Source organism: Cryptomeria japonica, chromosome 9 (assembly GCF_030272615.1).
Source record: "Cryptomeria japonica chromosome 9, Sugi_1.0, whole genome shotgun sequence".
Lineage (NCBI taxonomy): Eukaryota > Viridiplantae > Streptophyta > Pinopsida > Cupressales > Cupressaceae > Cryptomeria > Cryptomeria japonica.
This window is the reverse complement of record NC_081413.1, coordinates 14621048-14636530: the sequence shown is the minus strand read 5'-3', so window position 1 is coordinate 14636530 and position 15483 is coordinate 14621048. Positions and strand designations below refer to the sequence as shown.

Below are 15483 nucleotides of genomic sequence, written 5' to 3'. Positions count from 1 at the left end.
CTGCTTGATTTTTTAGGCATCCTCAAATTATATATATTAAACTGAAAATACAGGTTTTAGAATGTATTCATTTCAATACATATGCCCAATTTTGATAACTAATTTGAGATTTCCTTCAACGGATTTGTGCATAGTGGTGTGCTTTGTGCCCCCCTTACCCCCCCATAATTTTGTCGTGGGCCAAAACTACAAAAAATTGAAGTACAAGGATGTTTGAGTCAATTTCTAGCCTAGGGTGAGTTTTTTGGTTTTCCCATACTTTGTTTCCATTTCCCTAAATTTTCTTTCTTCCTTGAATTCCTGCTTCTCCCTATGGGCCATCTATTAGAGTTTCAGACGTTCCTATGTCGGTGGTCTCTTGTCCCTCATCTCCATCAAGTCCTTGATTCCTTGGTTCCTTGCGTTTCAGACCTTTAGACATTTCCTTCCTGGCATGCCTTCCACTTGATTCCTAGACCCCCACCATTTATAAGTGGTGATATTTTGATCGCTAAGTGATTTGTTTGTGCATGGCTCGCTGAGTTATAAAGCAATATGACTCTCTATTATTATTGCATTTTTTTCGAAAATCTCACTTTCATGGGCTCTTAGGATTTCCTTTTCTGGCATCTTTTTTGTCCCCTTAAATCTCAATCTTAGGATTCTTGATCATTTCTTTTTTCCAGGCTTTTGGAATTCCCCTTCCCCCTTTTCCCTGTAGTACCATAGGATTTGATATCCTTGAGTTTCAATCTCTGTTCTCTTATTGGGTTTGTGGATTTTTGCCTTACCTTCCCCAAAGGAAATTACGTCATGGATCCTTGAACCCTAAACCTTGACAAGATTTTAAATCTTCATGTTCCTTCTTTCCTTGGTATTGGGTTTTTTTAGATCTTGAACCTTGCTTTCCCTTTAAAGTCACTTGTAGACAATTGATGTTGTATTTGAATTATCGATTATCAGATGTGTTTTTTATTTAATTATTTACAATATATAAAACATAATTTGCACAAAATGTAAGCTATACATAGGTAGGTTAGGCCATACTCATATCATATCAAACCTTGCTTTGCTAATATGATGGTCTTGACAACATCTAAAGGCTAAGAGTAATACGAAAATCTCTCTATGGCTTTTGTCTGGTCATAGGTGGGCAAATTATACATTTTACTAAAGACTTTGACTATAACAGAAGTGCCATGAGACTGAGCATTAGAAGTCATTAAGTACTGGTAAGTTCAAGAAACTATGGAGTAGGAGAGTAAGGTCTTCATAAATAATTAATAATAGAGTTTATACCCGTTCCCCAGCCCCAAGAGAAGATTCTTAACCCATTTTAGCTTTTTTTGTCTTTGCTTTGTTTTCAGATGTGGAGTCTAAATTGGCATTTATTTGGTAGGTGGTATCATGTACAGTTCATTTGGGTGAAGTGTAAAGAATCATTAGTTTCAATATTAATGTGTGTGTGTGTGTGTGTCTGAGAGAGGGGGGTGCTATTTTGTTATGTATTCTTCAAATCTTATAATAGTTTGTGATTTTTATTTTTGCAGGTTGAGAATGAAGCTGGGATATCCAATTTCATTCCTATTCTCATAGGAGATAAACAAATTTGTTCCGAGTTTCAGTTTCTTGAGCAGGAACTTATGAAATGCAGGATTTGCTATGGAAATGGTAGTGAAGATGTAGCAATTACATCTCCAAGTTTTGACATGCACAAGAGCAATTTAGTGAAGCGGCAAAGTATCTTGGACCTGCTTCTCGACATAGCTTGGGTTATTAAGGATCCTGAACCTGAAGAGATTGAAATTCAAGTGAATCATGCACACTTACAGAGGCTGAATCACTTGTTTAGTTTTTTAATAGATGGGCAATTTCTTTCTGTCATGGACAGACTGTTACATTCACCTAAAGTTACTAAAATTATAAAACAAGTGTATAGACCGTCAAATCACTTCAATGTTGCTGATGTTGAGTTGCTTTATAATCATGTTGAGCATGCATGGAAATCCGTTAGGAAGAAGATGGACTATAAAGATATCAACAATTTCCAGCAGTTTGTGGAGAAGGTGCTGCTGCAAGGACAACCTGGAAATCAGCAGCCATATAAATGCTCTGATGAAAGTCAGGTGAGACATATCTGCAACACTTTCAAACTGCTCCAGCAATTAAAATATCAAAGGGTTTCTTTTCTTCAGACATAAATTGAGAACTGACATGAACATATTCTTAAAACCTTTTCCTTTTCTGCATGTTTGATGTTTACCATCCAGGAATCTAATTTATCTATTTCTTAGCAAGATATCTATTATGTTCATTTCTGTTGGAACGGTTGTTCTTAATGCAGGCCATTTTACTTTTGTACAGTGACATTTTTAATTCATTGTGTTGAATTGGGGTGTTCAATATTAAAGTGTTTTAGGTACAATGGATAGTGACTTTGGTTTTATCTGGTACTTTTGTGCTTGAAATTACTTTTACTTTCTTTAGCTATTACATTATGGGTACATGAACACGTACAAGCCCAATTTGCAAATTTAAGAGATCTGGAGATGTTGATAACATGCTGTGTACTTATGTTTGGCAGGTAATCGAAGAGATTCAAACCGGAATAAAATCCTCTTCTGGGATAGAGTCAGGGGATACACGTGTCTTGTCAGTTGAGGAAAATAATGTGTTTATGCCCTTGCTTGAGAAGGAATTTTGTAGTGATATCTCAATTGGGCTGAAGCATAAAACAAATTTGGGTGTTCAAAAGATGATTGATGTTGTTGGATGTGCTAAAATGTTGAGGATTGACCTAAACCGTGATATAAGGGTAGATCGCCGTATCTTTATTTTAACAATTACATTCATTGCTGTCTGTGCTGGAATCTGTGTGGCACTTCAGCACCCACATCAAGTTATGAAGATCTCCATGTCACTAAGAAGGTGTTTGCATGGCCTACACAAAGGTCAAGAAGTTGCTTCTGATCCCTAAATAATCAGAGAATTCGGTAAGATCAACATCTTGAGTTTGTATAATTCTAACTATAGGGACTCCTGGTTAAACTTAAAGGGTTCTGAAGATTTCTTAGTGTATTCTATGTAACCTTGTCCAGTGTAAAATATTTACTGAATGGTATTACGTTTTATTGTCAGGGCTGATTACCATTAATTCTATTATTCTTTCTTTCTAAATTCCACTGAAAGCTCATGAAACTTCCTGTCAGAATCTCACAGCTCAATTGTCATGGTTGGAGCACTTGTTAAGCTATTATGTTTGTTTCTAAACATCCTGTTCGATGGTCTAGCACTTGAATATTGTCTTCAAGTGCAATTTAATGTCTTTATAATTCAGCTCTTGATTATGACACCAAACTTGCATTACAGCACAGGTTGACCTCTGTTTAAAGGAGTAATAAAAGTTAAAATGTGCATGGAAATATTTGAACTTTAGTGTGTGCGTCTTTTAAAATTCACTACCTGCTATTGTCATTTATTTGCGGTATCGATTTTCCATACAACACCTGCTACAGTGGCGATAGACAGGACAAAAATTGAATAGTAAAGTTAAATGAAGAAAATGACTCGGAAAAGACCACCTATATATTTGTATCCTCTGCATTTGGTATGCAGCATGCTACTCAGAGCATATGTATGCATGCCTATAGTTTACATTGTAAGATGCCCTCATTGAAATGGACAGGACAAAAATTGAAAAATAAAGCTAAATGAAAAAAATGACTCGGAAAAGACCACCTTTATATTTGTATCCTCTGGATTTGGTATGCAGTATGCTACTCTGAGCATATGTATGCATGCCTGTAGTTTACATTGTAAGATGCCCTCATCAGTAGCTAAAACCTAATGTTTTATAAAATGGGTTTTTAGGCAATGTGAAAAAATGTACACAGCTCTCAAATGTTTTTTCACGGCTTCAGCTTCTAAACTACCTGAGGGCTATCAGTGTGCTGGGGTCGAGTCACTTAATGTGGTGAAACATGAAAATAATGCAGCAACGAGATTTGGACTCAGTAACGCCAAAATTCTTCTCCTAGTAAAATCATAAAAGGAAAGTCATTTAATAGATGAACCATGTGCACATCGTAAAAGTTGATACCTTTCATATCTATTAAAGAAGCAACAGAAGTGAACGCCTGTCAATATTACAGAAGCAAGAACAGCAGCAGAGAAAATGTCCAAACTGTCTTCTCTGTGCACAAATGTAGAATTTAGTGTAGACATTCTTTTTTTACTATAAAAAATGTAAAATAAAAATGCCATGATCGTGGCTTATTCTTCTGACACAGTTATTCCTGGATTACATTTTTAGAATATACTCAAGGCTTCATTAGAATTTAATTTTATCTATCCTCATAAGCAGTTTGAAAATAATTTGAAGGTGGACAGTCCAAACAAGTTTTTTGAGGAGACAAGGCTTTACAAATTAGCAAGTTTCTTGGTCAAGATTTTTAAATAGAGTAGTTGACATGGGAAGAAATGTGTTAATACTGTGGCTTTTGGTTCTTTAGACTGTTTGGTTCCGTGAACGTCATTAAAATTCCTTCATTCTTCATTGTACAGTGCCTCTGTCTCTGAACTCTATTATTGCAATGATGGTGGCTTTAGTGTTAGAACCTATAGAAATGAATAATCAAACTATACATAGTGGTCTCTTTCTAACTTTACTGCATGGTCCAAAAGTACGGTTACCTTTGTTAGGATCTTCCATCTTGTCATCCTTATGTCTTCTATGCCCTTTGCTTCATTCAAATTGTCTATGTAGCAATCCTTTTAAATATCCATTGGTCGTTCAACCTTTATCACATGAAATATCTAAAATTAAACGAAGTGAAATAAGTTATGATCCAAACATGGACATGAGAGTGATAGATACTCTTTATAGTTGTAGCGGAAGATAACGGCCCACATAAAATATTCAGGGTAAATGAATTAAACAGGAATACAACGCCCCACAAAATATTTAGGGTTCGAATGAATAAAACAATAATCACAAAATAACTAAACCTAGATATATGAGCTGCGTTTAGATATATGTACCTGGATTGGATTTGAACTATAAATAAAATAAATGAAGGGAAATGTGTACCTTTATATGGAATAGGGGATTGATTTGACTGATAGATGATACCTGAAATTTGAAATTGGACCTCAAATGTGTATAATGCTCTAAGATATGAAATTGTTTGTGGATGGGAATGTGTTAAATCCCATCTCTAAGTTATAGATTATTAGCCGATAGGCTATTATAAAGCCCACCGGAATTGTCTCACGGACCCGTAGAAGTCTTATGAAATCGGTTTTCCTTAAATTCCGGCAGAAAGGTAGATGGGAATCATTTTAAATAAACTATAGGAGCACCAGTAAAGACAATCACGTAGTTAATGCTTTTTAATTGAGAGCAGCAGAATGAATGTGTGCATACCATCCTTGCAAGTTTAATACACTTCACAATTTCTATCGGTAAATTTACTGGCATTTTTATCATAGACCTGCACTGATCACTTTTTTTTACCTCTACTCTTTTGGTAGGTGATTTTAATGCTAGAACTGCCAATGAACAAGCTAGCATTCTTTGTTATAAAGAAAATTCCAACCCTATTTGGCTTACTTAAGAAAGTGATCGGCAGTGGGATAGAGTCTAGAAGGCGGAAAAGGCTGGAATCTTTTTGGGGAGTAGCTGCTTGCTTTATGTGTGACATTTAATTTAGTCATTTGTAATGGGTTGGCTAGATGGTTGAAGTCTGGTAATTTCACTTGCAATGGATTATATTATGTGTTCACATGGCCTCTTTGAGAGAATGGAGTCGGTCCTTGTTGGGGAACAACACTGGGATTTGAAATCTGAATCATAAACCAATTTATTTAAGTTTTTCTTGGACTGGGCAGCAACAGCTTGGGAAGAAAACTACTCATATTAAGCAACCTCTATCAAAAGACAAAATTTTATTAACTCGAAAAAACTGTGATACTTTCCAAATGGCTCTAGAGAGGTCTCTTAAGAACAAGAAAATTCCTTTCCATGGTCTTCATAGCTCCGAACTAACAAACATTATTCAAGGAGCACTTAATGGATGCAAGAGAGCTAAGAATAAGAAGTCCGATATAAATTGCTTTCCGGTTAATGCTTGGTTTGATGAAGAATGCAAAAAAGCTAGAAGGGTTATGAAAGAAACCAACAATAATAAAATAAATCACAACCTACAAGCAGATTTTAAGAAAGTAAAAAGATGATTTTATGGTCACAAGAAGAGAAGAGTTAATCTCCCTTGGGAAAAATAATCCCAAGCTATTTTGGTAGGAGCTCCAGTCGAGAAATAAACAAACTAAAAATACAATTACTGCATCTTAGTGGTTCGATTATGCTAGACAAATCTATGAGCAAGATTCTCAGGTTGACCTGCCACCCTTGGTTAACACCAACACTAAGCTTTTCACTGTTCAAGAGATTGAAATGGGTATTAAAAAGATGAGTATTGGCCTAGCAAAGGACTTAGTTGAGCTACAAGCGGAATATCTAAAGTGAGGTATGAAAATCCTTGCTCCTCATATTACAAATATTTTCAACAGTATCATTCAACAGGGCTTACCCACAGATTGGACTACTAGCTTAGCAATATCTCTTTTCAAAAGTAGTGATATCAACAATCCCTCCAATTATAGAAACATTATGATCAATCCTTTATTTGCAAAATTGTTTGGGAGTATGACAGAGAGTAGGATCAACAATTGGGCGGAACAAGGCAATAAACATGCTAAAGGTCAAGCGAGTTTTAGAGCTAAACATTCCACAGTTGATCATGGTGTCACTCTAAGGCACATCATTGAAAAAGTTTGGGATCATAAGGATGATGTCTTTTGCTGCTTTGTAGATTTCAAAAAAGCATTTGACACGATCCCTAGGGACAAACTTTGACACAAAATGGAGGAACTTGGAGTTCCTAGTCATCTCAGGGCAACTGTTCATAGGTTGTATGAAGAGGTCAAAGTTAAAATCAGAACTTCGGCTGACATCTCAGAAAATGTTAAAATTAGAACTTCGGCTAACATCTCAGAAAGTTTTAGGAGTGACATTGGGGTCAAGCAGGGCTGCCCCCTATCCCCTACACTTTTTGGTTTATACATTGGCAAACTTGAAGATTGGTTAAACTTACAAAATGGGGATGGTGTTTACTTGGGCAAGTTTGTCATAAGACTCCTTTTATGTGCAGATGACCTTATCATTATTTCTAAGTCTGCTATTGGTTTACAAGAACACCTACTCTCCCTTGAGCAATTTTGTAGAACTGTGGGGATGCAAGTTAACATCAACAAAACAAAGGTGATGATTTTCTCTACCAAAAGAAAACATGACCAACATGTGTTTCATTTTGAAGGTAATACTCTTGAAGAAGTAACGGATTACAGGTATCTTGGTGTTGACTTCAACAAAAACTTAAGTTGGGAAGGGTGCAAAAACAAGAGAGTTTTGGGAGGGTGGAAAGCGTTTTATGCCTTTCAGAATAGGTGTAGAGAGGCCGAGTTATAGGGCTGGAAGACCTTTCAAACTCTTTTTGGTCTTTTAGTGCTTCCGGTTGTCCTTTATGGTTGTGAAGTGTGGGGCAACAATACTTCTGTCTTGCAATGGAAACAAATTGAGAAAATTCAAAAACGTTTGATTACAAACAAGTTCAAGCTTAAAAATTCAGTATCTTATGACATTATGTTGAGTGAAGTGGGGGCAACACCCATTGAGGCTATTGCTATGATGAGACTCATAAGTTAGTTAAAAAGAATCGAGAGAATGGATGAGGACCAATGGCCTAGGATTGTCTTTAATGATACTCTATGCAAAAGAAAGAAGACTTGGATGCAACAAAATAACAAATGGTTAAGTAAATGGCATATCTACTTGAACGCGTGCTCCACCAATAGCAAGGAGATAAAAACATTTGTTATAGAGAAGTTTTGCAAGTGCACTTGGGATAAAAACCTTGAGAGAAAGAAAAAATACTATATTGAAGAGTTTAACCCCACTTGTAATTATCAGCAAAAGACGTACATAGGGGCCAAAATTCCTTGGAGAGCCAAAATCCTTATTGCTCAATTAAGAACTAATTCCCGCCAACTCCGTAGTGAAACCGGTCGTTGGAAAAGACCTAAAGAAGTTTGGGAGGAGAGAGTATGCATTTTTTGCTCAACAGGCAAAGTGGAAGCGGAAAAACACTTCATTTTAGAATGTGAAGCTTTCAAGGACAGTAGGGACAACTATATTAACATCTTGATAGCCAACTCTTGGGACAATCTTTTCAGTGAGGGAATTGTTGAGAAGCTGGGAGCACTTATCATCATGTTGCATAAGAAGAGAGCTGAAATGCAGAGGGCAATCATTGTTTAATCCAATGTGGTTGGCAGTTTTGTCCCATAGGCTATATTTAGTCTTGTGGATGTTAAAATAATTTCTTCTTCTTTTTTTATGATATTTTTAGGATAACTTCTATCACACTTGTATTTATTTTAACATTTTTCTACATAAAATTTCACATAGTCTAAACTTTTAAATCTTCATTTAACATAGTTATAAATTTTATTTTTATTAGACAAATGTAGCCTTTTGTAACAAAAAATATTCTCAGATATAATTCTGAATTTTTAATACCTTTAAATTATGTTCTTTGCAATATAATTGTTCATTTGTACGTCAGATATATCTTAGAGGGCATAAATATCTTGTAATTGTAGAATTTATTTGGCTTTTTATTATGGAAATTTTTGTTTGTAGTTTTAAAAAAAAAATTAATTTAACTTTTACTATTAGAATGCAAATTTTAGCATTAGAAAAGAGGGACGAAAAATAATTTGGAAGTATATAATTTATGTTATTTTGTAGCTTTCATTTTTACTTTTCCAGAGTTTTGATTTAACTTTTGTGGAAATAATTTTTTATTTCTAGCTTTTATTACTATTTTGATTTGATTAATGTCACTTTTAATATAAAAACCATAGAATTTAGGTTGCAAATTTGAAAATAAAATATCTTCAAATTTTCAATTTTTATTTGATTAATGTAAGATTTGGAAAAGAGATGGAAACGATTTGATAGGAATAAGTTAGGTATTTTGTCTATGCCCGAGTACGCTACAACCTATATAGAATGTATAGTACAAGTGTCAATAAGGGACCTGTATAGTACATGGAAAATATCGAACCTCACTTGCACACACACGCTTGAGGTTGGGTGGAACTAACGGTGTTCTCACTCTCCTCCCTTACATGGATCACCTAGACAGGCTCTAGGGGCAAGGCTTTAGGTAAAATTTAAGGATTGATTAATTTTTTAAAATACTTTACATTGAATCTATTTAATTTTTAAAGAGGATTGATCAATTTTAATATGTGTAAATTTGAAAATAAATATCTTCTACTTTTTAATTTTGATTTGATTAATGTAGTTTTTAGGATTGAAAACTGTATGCGGGGAAAGTGGTTCAATGAAACTCAAATTGTGAAAATATTCAAAGACTTGCCCACACACCCATGAGACTCTTGGTGCAAGTTATGGAGCCATGAGGAATAGCTCAACTTCCCAAGGAGTGTTCCATGGTTCTCTATCTCACAAGGTCCCTCAAGCCAATGCCTTTGCTCTCAGATCACTGAGCAAAGTGACTTAGAAATGACAAATGCAAGAACGAGGGATGCTTTAGATCAAATTTAGTATGAATGTATCCTATTTATGCATGATTCTAACAAATGAAATAAACTAGATGATAAGATGACAAGGTTAGTAAAAATACTATCCTAAACATGATATACTAGTTATATAATTTAAGCTAAGATGATAGAAATGCTCTAAAATGATTATTAGATTTATTTCTATTACAAAGAGAGGCTAAATGCTTGCTAAAATTGAGTATAAGTATGATGTTAAAGACTTGGATGATAAAATGGAGGGATGAGGGCTCTATTTATGGAAGAAACATGGCAATTGATGGTCAGGATTGAATGATCTAATCAAGGGTCGGCATTGAAAGTTATCAATCCATGTTTGCAATTCTCACCAATGAAATGGTGACAATTGTCAACATAAGACTGCTTGAGAGGGGATGTAAGAAGCATTAAATGCTCGAGAAGACCTCATGGTTACCTTAGGAGGTAAAGGTTAAGGTTATGTTAGGGTTATCCAATGGATAAAGGTTTTACACAAAGGATAAACTCTTGTGCAAGGGTTAAAGGGATAACCATGGTCAAAACAATGAATGCTTGATGAGACCCCTAGGTTAGATCAGGGTTGAGTTAGACAAAAAGTCTCTAACCATGCCACTAAGGGTTAGTTAACCATGAATGGTTTGAAAGACTTTGGGGACAAATTTGAAAGAGTCCTTCCAAATTTGGGGGTATTCAACAAGTTAGCACGTTGAAGGCATAAAGACTTTAATGCCTTTGGAAGACTTTACTCCAAATTTGAGAAGCAACCTCCTCAAATTTAGGGAAAGGGGATAATTGAAGGGTTTAGGTTAATTGATTAGGATTAGATGGGTTCTAGAAGAATTTAGGAAGAGGGTTAGGAGGCAAGTGGGAGATGTAGGAAAATGCAAGTGGGTGAGGGATAATAGGATTTAATTAAAATAAATTACTTTATTTTAATTTGGTTGTAAGTGGGGAATTTCAATAAATTAGATTTATTTATCTGGGGTGAACTATTTAATTAAATGTAAATTTAATTAAAAGTAGAGAGAAGGGATTTCATTAAATAAAATGATTTATTTAATTAAATGATATAAAAGGCTTAAGTGAATTTAAATAAATAAAGTGAATAATTTATTTAATTAAATAGAGGAATGTGGATGATTTAATTAAATTAGATTTAACTAAATAGAGGAATTGAGAATAAAATGAACATTAAATATTCATTTAGGAATATGGTCATTTTTATACATCTATATTTTGCCCCTCTTTGAAGTGACGTGTGTGCACATGTTGATTCAAAGAAAATTGATGCGTCGTCAAAATTTGATCAGTGATCAGTGTGATGTCGTATATCGAGGTGTTCATTTCGTGCCCCTGATTTGATAAATGATGTTGATAATGCCCCCTTGGGAGTTGAATCAAAAATTTGATTTGATTTTGATAAATTTCATGGCATTTTAAAATTTTGTCTATGTTGAATGCATTAATTTGATTCATCTCCCGATAATGATGTTTGTTAGGGTTAGAAGTGAGACCACGAGCAATTTACATGTTCCACCATGTAACCCTAATTTTCGTTTACCCTATAAAAAGGTAAAAAGTGATTTCATTTGTATCATTTGTGCTTGTTGACTTTGGAGAAAGTGACATTTGGAGAGAAAGACAAAATGTCGGTTCCCCATGCTTCTCATCGATTTGAGCGCGTTCGGAGGTATCGGAGGCCCGCCACGTATGGACCACCGGTAAGTCATCAATTTTTTCCCCTTTTTGTTTTTCATTTTGTCGTTTTTAGTCATGTTTTTTCAAATTTTCACGCGGATTTTAACGGTTTAGCACGTAGGGTCTATACCCTAGCGCATACAATAAAAGGGGTAGTGCGTAGAGTTTTAGAAATTAGGGTAGCGTCCGGGTTGGGTTGGGTAGCGCATAGGTAGGTTAGGGCAGCACATCAAGTTTATTTAGCACAACGGGTTAACAGGCTAGCGCGTAGTGGGTATAGGGTAGTGCATAGGTAAGACCTAGCGCATAGGGTCGACAGGGGTTCGCATGGGTAGATTAGGCTAGCGCGTAGGTGTAAATGTTGGAGAGAGAGAGAAAAAAGATTTTGTGAGGAATGATGATATGAATGAAGGTAGTTGGGGGTAAGTAGGTGTTTGCCAGTTTTTCTGGGATGGGTGTGATAGTTAGTCTATGTGCCTATTGTGTGTTGTTTTGATAAATTGTCCAATATGGTACTGTAATTTGGATTTTTGATAGATAACTTGATTTGATTTTCAATGTTTCAAGTTGATGTTGATTTGATATGGATTTGATTTGATATGATATGAACTTGACTTGATATGCATTGTTTCAAGTTGATATGAATGAGAAATTTGAGCTGTTTTTAAGTTGATATGGTTGTGAAACTTGAGTTGTTTTTCAAGCTGATATAGATGTGAAACTTGAGTTGGTTTTCAAGCTGATATGGATGTGAAACTTGAGTTGTTTTTCAAGCTGATATGGATTTGATAGATAACTTGATTTGATTTGCGGTGTTTCAAGTTGAAATGATCTGATATTGATATGGATCGATATGATGTGAAACTTGATTAGATTTTCAATGTTTCAAGTTGATATGAATTTGATTTTGATATGAATTTTGATTTGATGAGGAAATTGATATTGGACATGCTTTGTTTGTGACAGGAGTGGCTAGGGGTTGTGCAGTTGCGAGAGCGATTTCCGAGACCGTGGTCTTTGATACCACGATTGACACAGGCAGACCGGGATATTATTGAGAGATGTGGACTATCCTCTTTGTTAGAGATGCCTCGATATATCATTAACCGAGGTTTATTGACAACTTTGGCCGAGAGGTGGCATAGTGACACCAACACCTTTCATTTGGCGTCAGGTGAGATTACAGTGACACCTGAGGGTTGCTACCGGATTTTGCGGATTCCCGTGGTAGGTTCACTATTGCCATATGAGCAGACCGAGGAGGGTGGTACAGAGGCTCTTCGCCGGATATTACAGGATGATATGATTTGTGGATACGAGATCCCTTAGTAGGAGTTCATTGATTTGGATTACGCTCCTCTACCATCAGTGCTAGCAGGATTTATAGGTGGTTTCCTATGTCCCGACCGTAGGTTGAAGGGACTGGCAGTGGGATGGGGATTGGTTTTGGAGGACATGGTGACACAGGGTCGCCGATTTGCATGGGGGTCTGCTATGTTGGCCCACTTATACAGGGACCTGCATCAGGTGGTGTACTTGGGATATGAGAGTCTATCAGTTGGGGTTACGTTGCTACAGGTGTGGGCGTGGGAGCATATTCCCGCATCGAGGCCACTTGCAGACAAAGATAGGCATGTTGGGTGTGCTTATGCTTGTGGATACAGAGGGATAGTTGTCTAGTGTAAGCTGGGCAAACTAGAGCATTGGAGGCGAGTGCTTGATGATATTGACACGGTCGTTTGGAGACCGTATATGGATTGTGAGGTGTGGGCATAGGATGGGATGGAGATGCCCTATGTTTACATGTCTTGATATTTGATAGGGCGGACGCCCTTTGTTATTGAGAGATTTTTGCACAACTGAGTTTTGTGGCAGTATGGACGACATCAAGGGATACCACAGAGAGTATGCTTGTATGCTCAACGGAGGCAGGATGTGCCAGAGTGGGGAACCACCATTGATAGTGCGGCGACAGTTGAGGAGTTCTTTCACCTAGCTGGCCAGATCCGGGATTATGCCTACGGGATAGTGGATGCAGGTATGACAAAGGAGTTCGCAACACTATTTGTGGCTCATGCTGTGGCCAGGATATCGGATCCAGCGTGATTCCCACTTTTGATGATGATGAGGATGAGCAACCCGAGAGGCTAGGGAGACGAAGAGAGGAGGGAGAGGATTTTGAGGAGGGAGGTGGGGATGGTGGAGGTGATGACGGTGGAGATGGTGGAGGAGGTGGCTGAGGTCGACGTGGAGATAGAGGGAGAGGAGATCGGGGGAGGAGAGGAGATAGAGGTGGAGGCGGTGGGGATAGAGGGATACAGGCTGATATAGTAATGCGGTGGGAAATGGAGGATAGAGGTAGGGGAGGTTTGGTGATTGGAGATGAGGGTGGTGGGCGAGCAGGGGAGGTGATAAAAGCTGTGGGTGGGACATATGATTTTAGGCGGGTAGCCCAGAGGAGGAGGTCAGATGTTTTACCCCCACCAACACTGAGGACAAGGAGAGGGACAGGGGGTATGACACAGGTACCCCTGCAGATTAGGATACTCACACACCGTGAGGATGCTCAGATTAGATCCTTACAGTTGTCAGTGCAGCATCTGCAGACACAGTTGTTGGCGCATCAACGTCAGATTACGTAGTTGACCGTTGAGCGTGATATCGTTTTGGAGCGCTTGGGTTAAGCGGAGGCGCGAGTAGATAGTTTGGAGAGAGCGACGACTGGTGGATCGATGAGAGACAGATTGAGAGAGATGTAGTATACAACCAAGGAGGATGAGTACTACCGACGACATTATGAGGATCTTGTTCCTAGGGAGTGTAGAGTTCCTAGTTTCATGGCGATGAGATCCAGTCCATCCAGGGAGACTGGTTTGAGGACAAAGAGTAGAGGCATGACCGGTCCTACTCGTCAGGATCCACCTGGAGATCCAGGTGCTGGGATATCTACTGCGAGACCATCACCCTCAGGAGATAGCCATACCTGAGAGACTTTGTCTCCATTATATATTGATCATTTTGTTGTACTTTGGGATAGACATGACATATTTTGTACTTGATCATTTTTGATATATATATATATATATATATATATATATATATATATATATACAACACCGTTTTCTTTGATCCACATGTGAAATTTTTTATGGATGATGCTTTCTATATGATCTTGATGAGTCTATGATGATGATGCAATTCTTAGATAGATGCCTGTGATTTGATATTTGATGCATGATGGATGATGTATGAGATGTATCTTGAAAATGAGATGTATGATAATGATAATGATGTGAGATGTGTCTTGAAAATGAGATGTATGATAATGATATGTTGTGAGATGTATCTTGAAAATGAGATGTATGATAATGATATGAGATGTATCTTGAAAATGAGATGTATGATAATGATAATGATGTGAGATGTATTTTGAAAATAAGATGTATGATAATGATGTGCAACTATTTGTAAAATGGTATGCAACTAATTGTACAATGATATGCAACTAATTGACCATCCTCATTTTTTCGTTTGTCATTTCTGTATAGTCACATGTTTTTGCTTTCTTTGTGGTTATCATCATTGAGCATTGATTTGTTGGGATATGTTGAAAATTTATACAAGCATAATGGTATAATTGAACCATAATGACCTGAGAAAAATTTATATGATTTTTGATTTTGCAAGATGGCACAAGCATCGAGGTAGAATTGAACCAAGACAACCTGAGTGCAGCTTGCATATAAACATACAAGATTAAACCAGTTGTATGCGCAAAGTGGAACCATGTCTTCAGTGATATGCCTTGAATCACGTCTCGAGACAAGTAGTTGCACAGTACAAGTAATCGCCTCACAGACAGAAAACTAAAAAAGTATTGGAGTCCCAATTACTTTCTCTAGCTCGATGCATTGTTGGAAAAATTTAGAGGATCCAATAGTTCAAAAAAAAAATTTCAAGTGCAAATTTAGTCAAAACTTCATGCAAGATGCAAACATTTTATACTTCAGAAAATCATCCATCATGTGTTGTGAATCTGTTAAGTGTATCAATGTTTTGTTCTCGTGATTGTTTCTTTGTTTGCTAGAAATGATGCTCTTAGTCTGTTGCAAGTTTTGA

At 36.8% G+C, this 15483-nt stretch overlaps 1 protein-coding gene across 4 annotated transcripts in view; it reads left to right on the top strand.

The window, feature by feature from the left end:
- LOC131077148 (squamosa promoter-binding-like protein 7) overlaps positions 1 to 3190 on the top strand; it is a 67919-nt gene extending 64729 nt beyond the window's left edge. For 3 of the 4 annotated variants that reach the window (XM_058014576.2, XM_058014575.2, XM_058014573.2), the window contains 2 exons: positions 1530 to 2105; positions 2564 to 3190. In XM_058014576.2, the coding sequence (XP_057870559.2) occupies positions 1530 to 2105; positions 2564 to 2956 (969 nt within the window). In that variant the 3' untranslated portion in view covers positions 2957 to 3190. The remainder of the gene's footprint in view (positions 1 to 1529; positions 2106 to 2563) is intronic. The other variant, XM_058014574.2, reaches the window with a different exon arrangement.
- The last annotated feature ends 12293 nt before the right edge of the window (positions 3191 to 15483 follow it).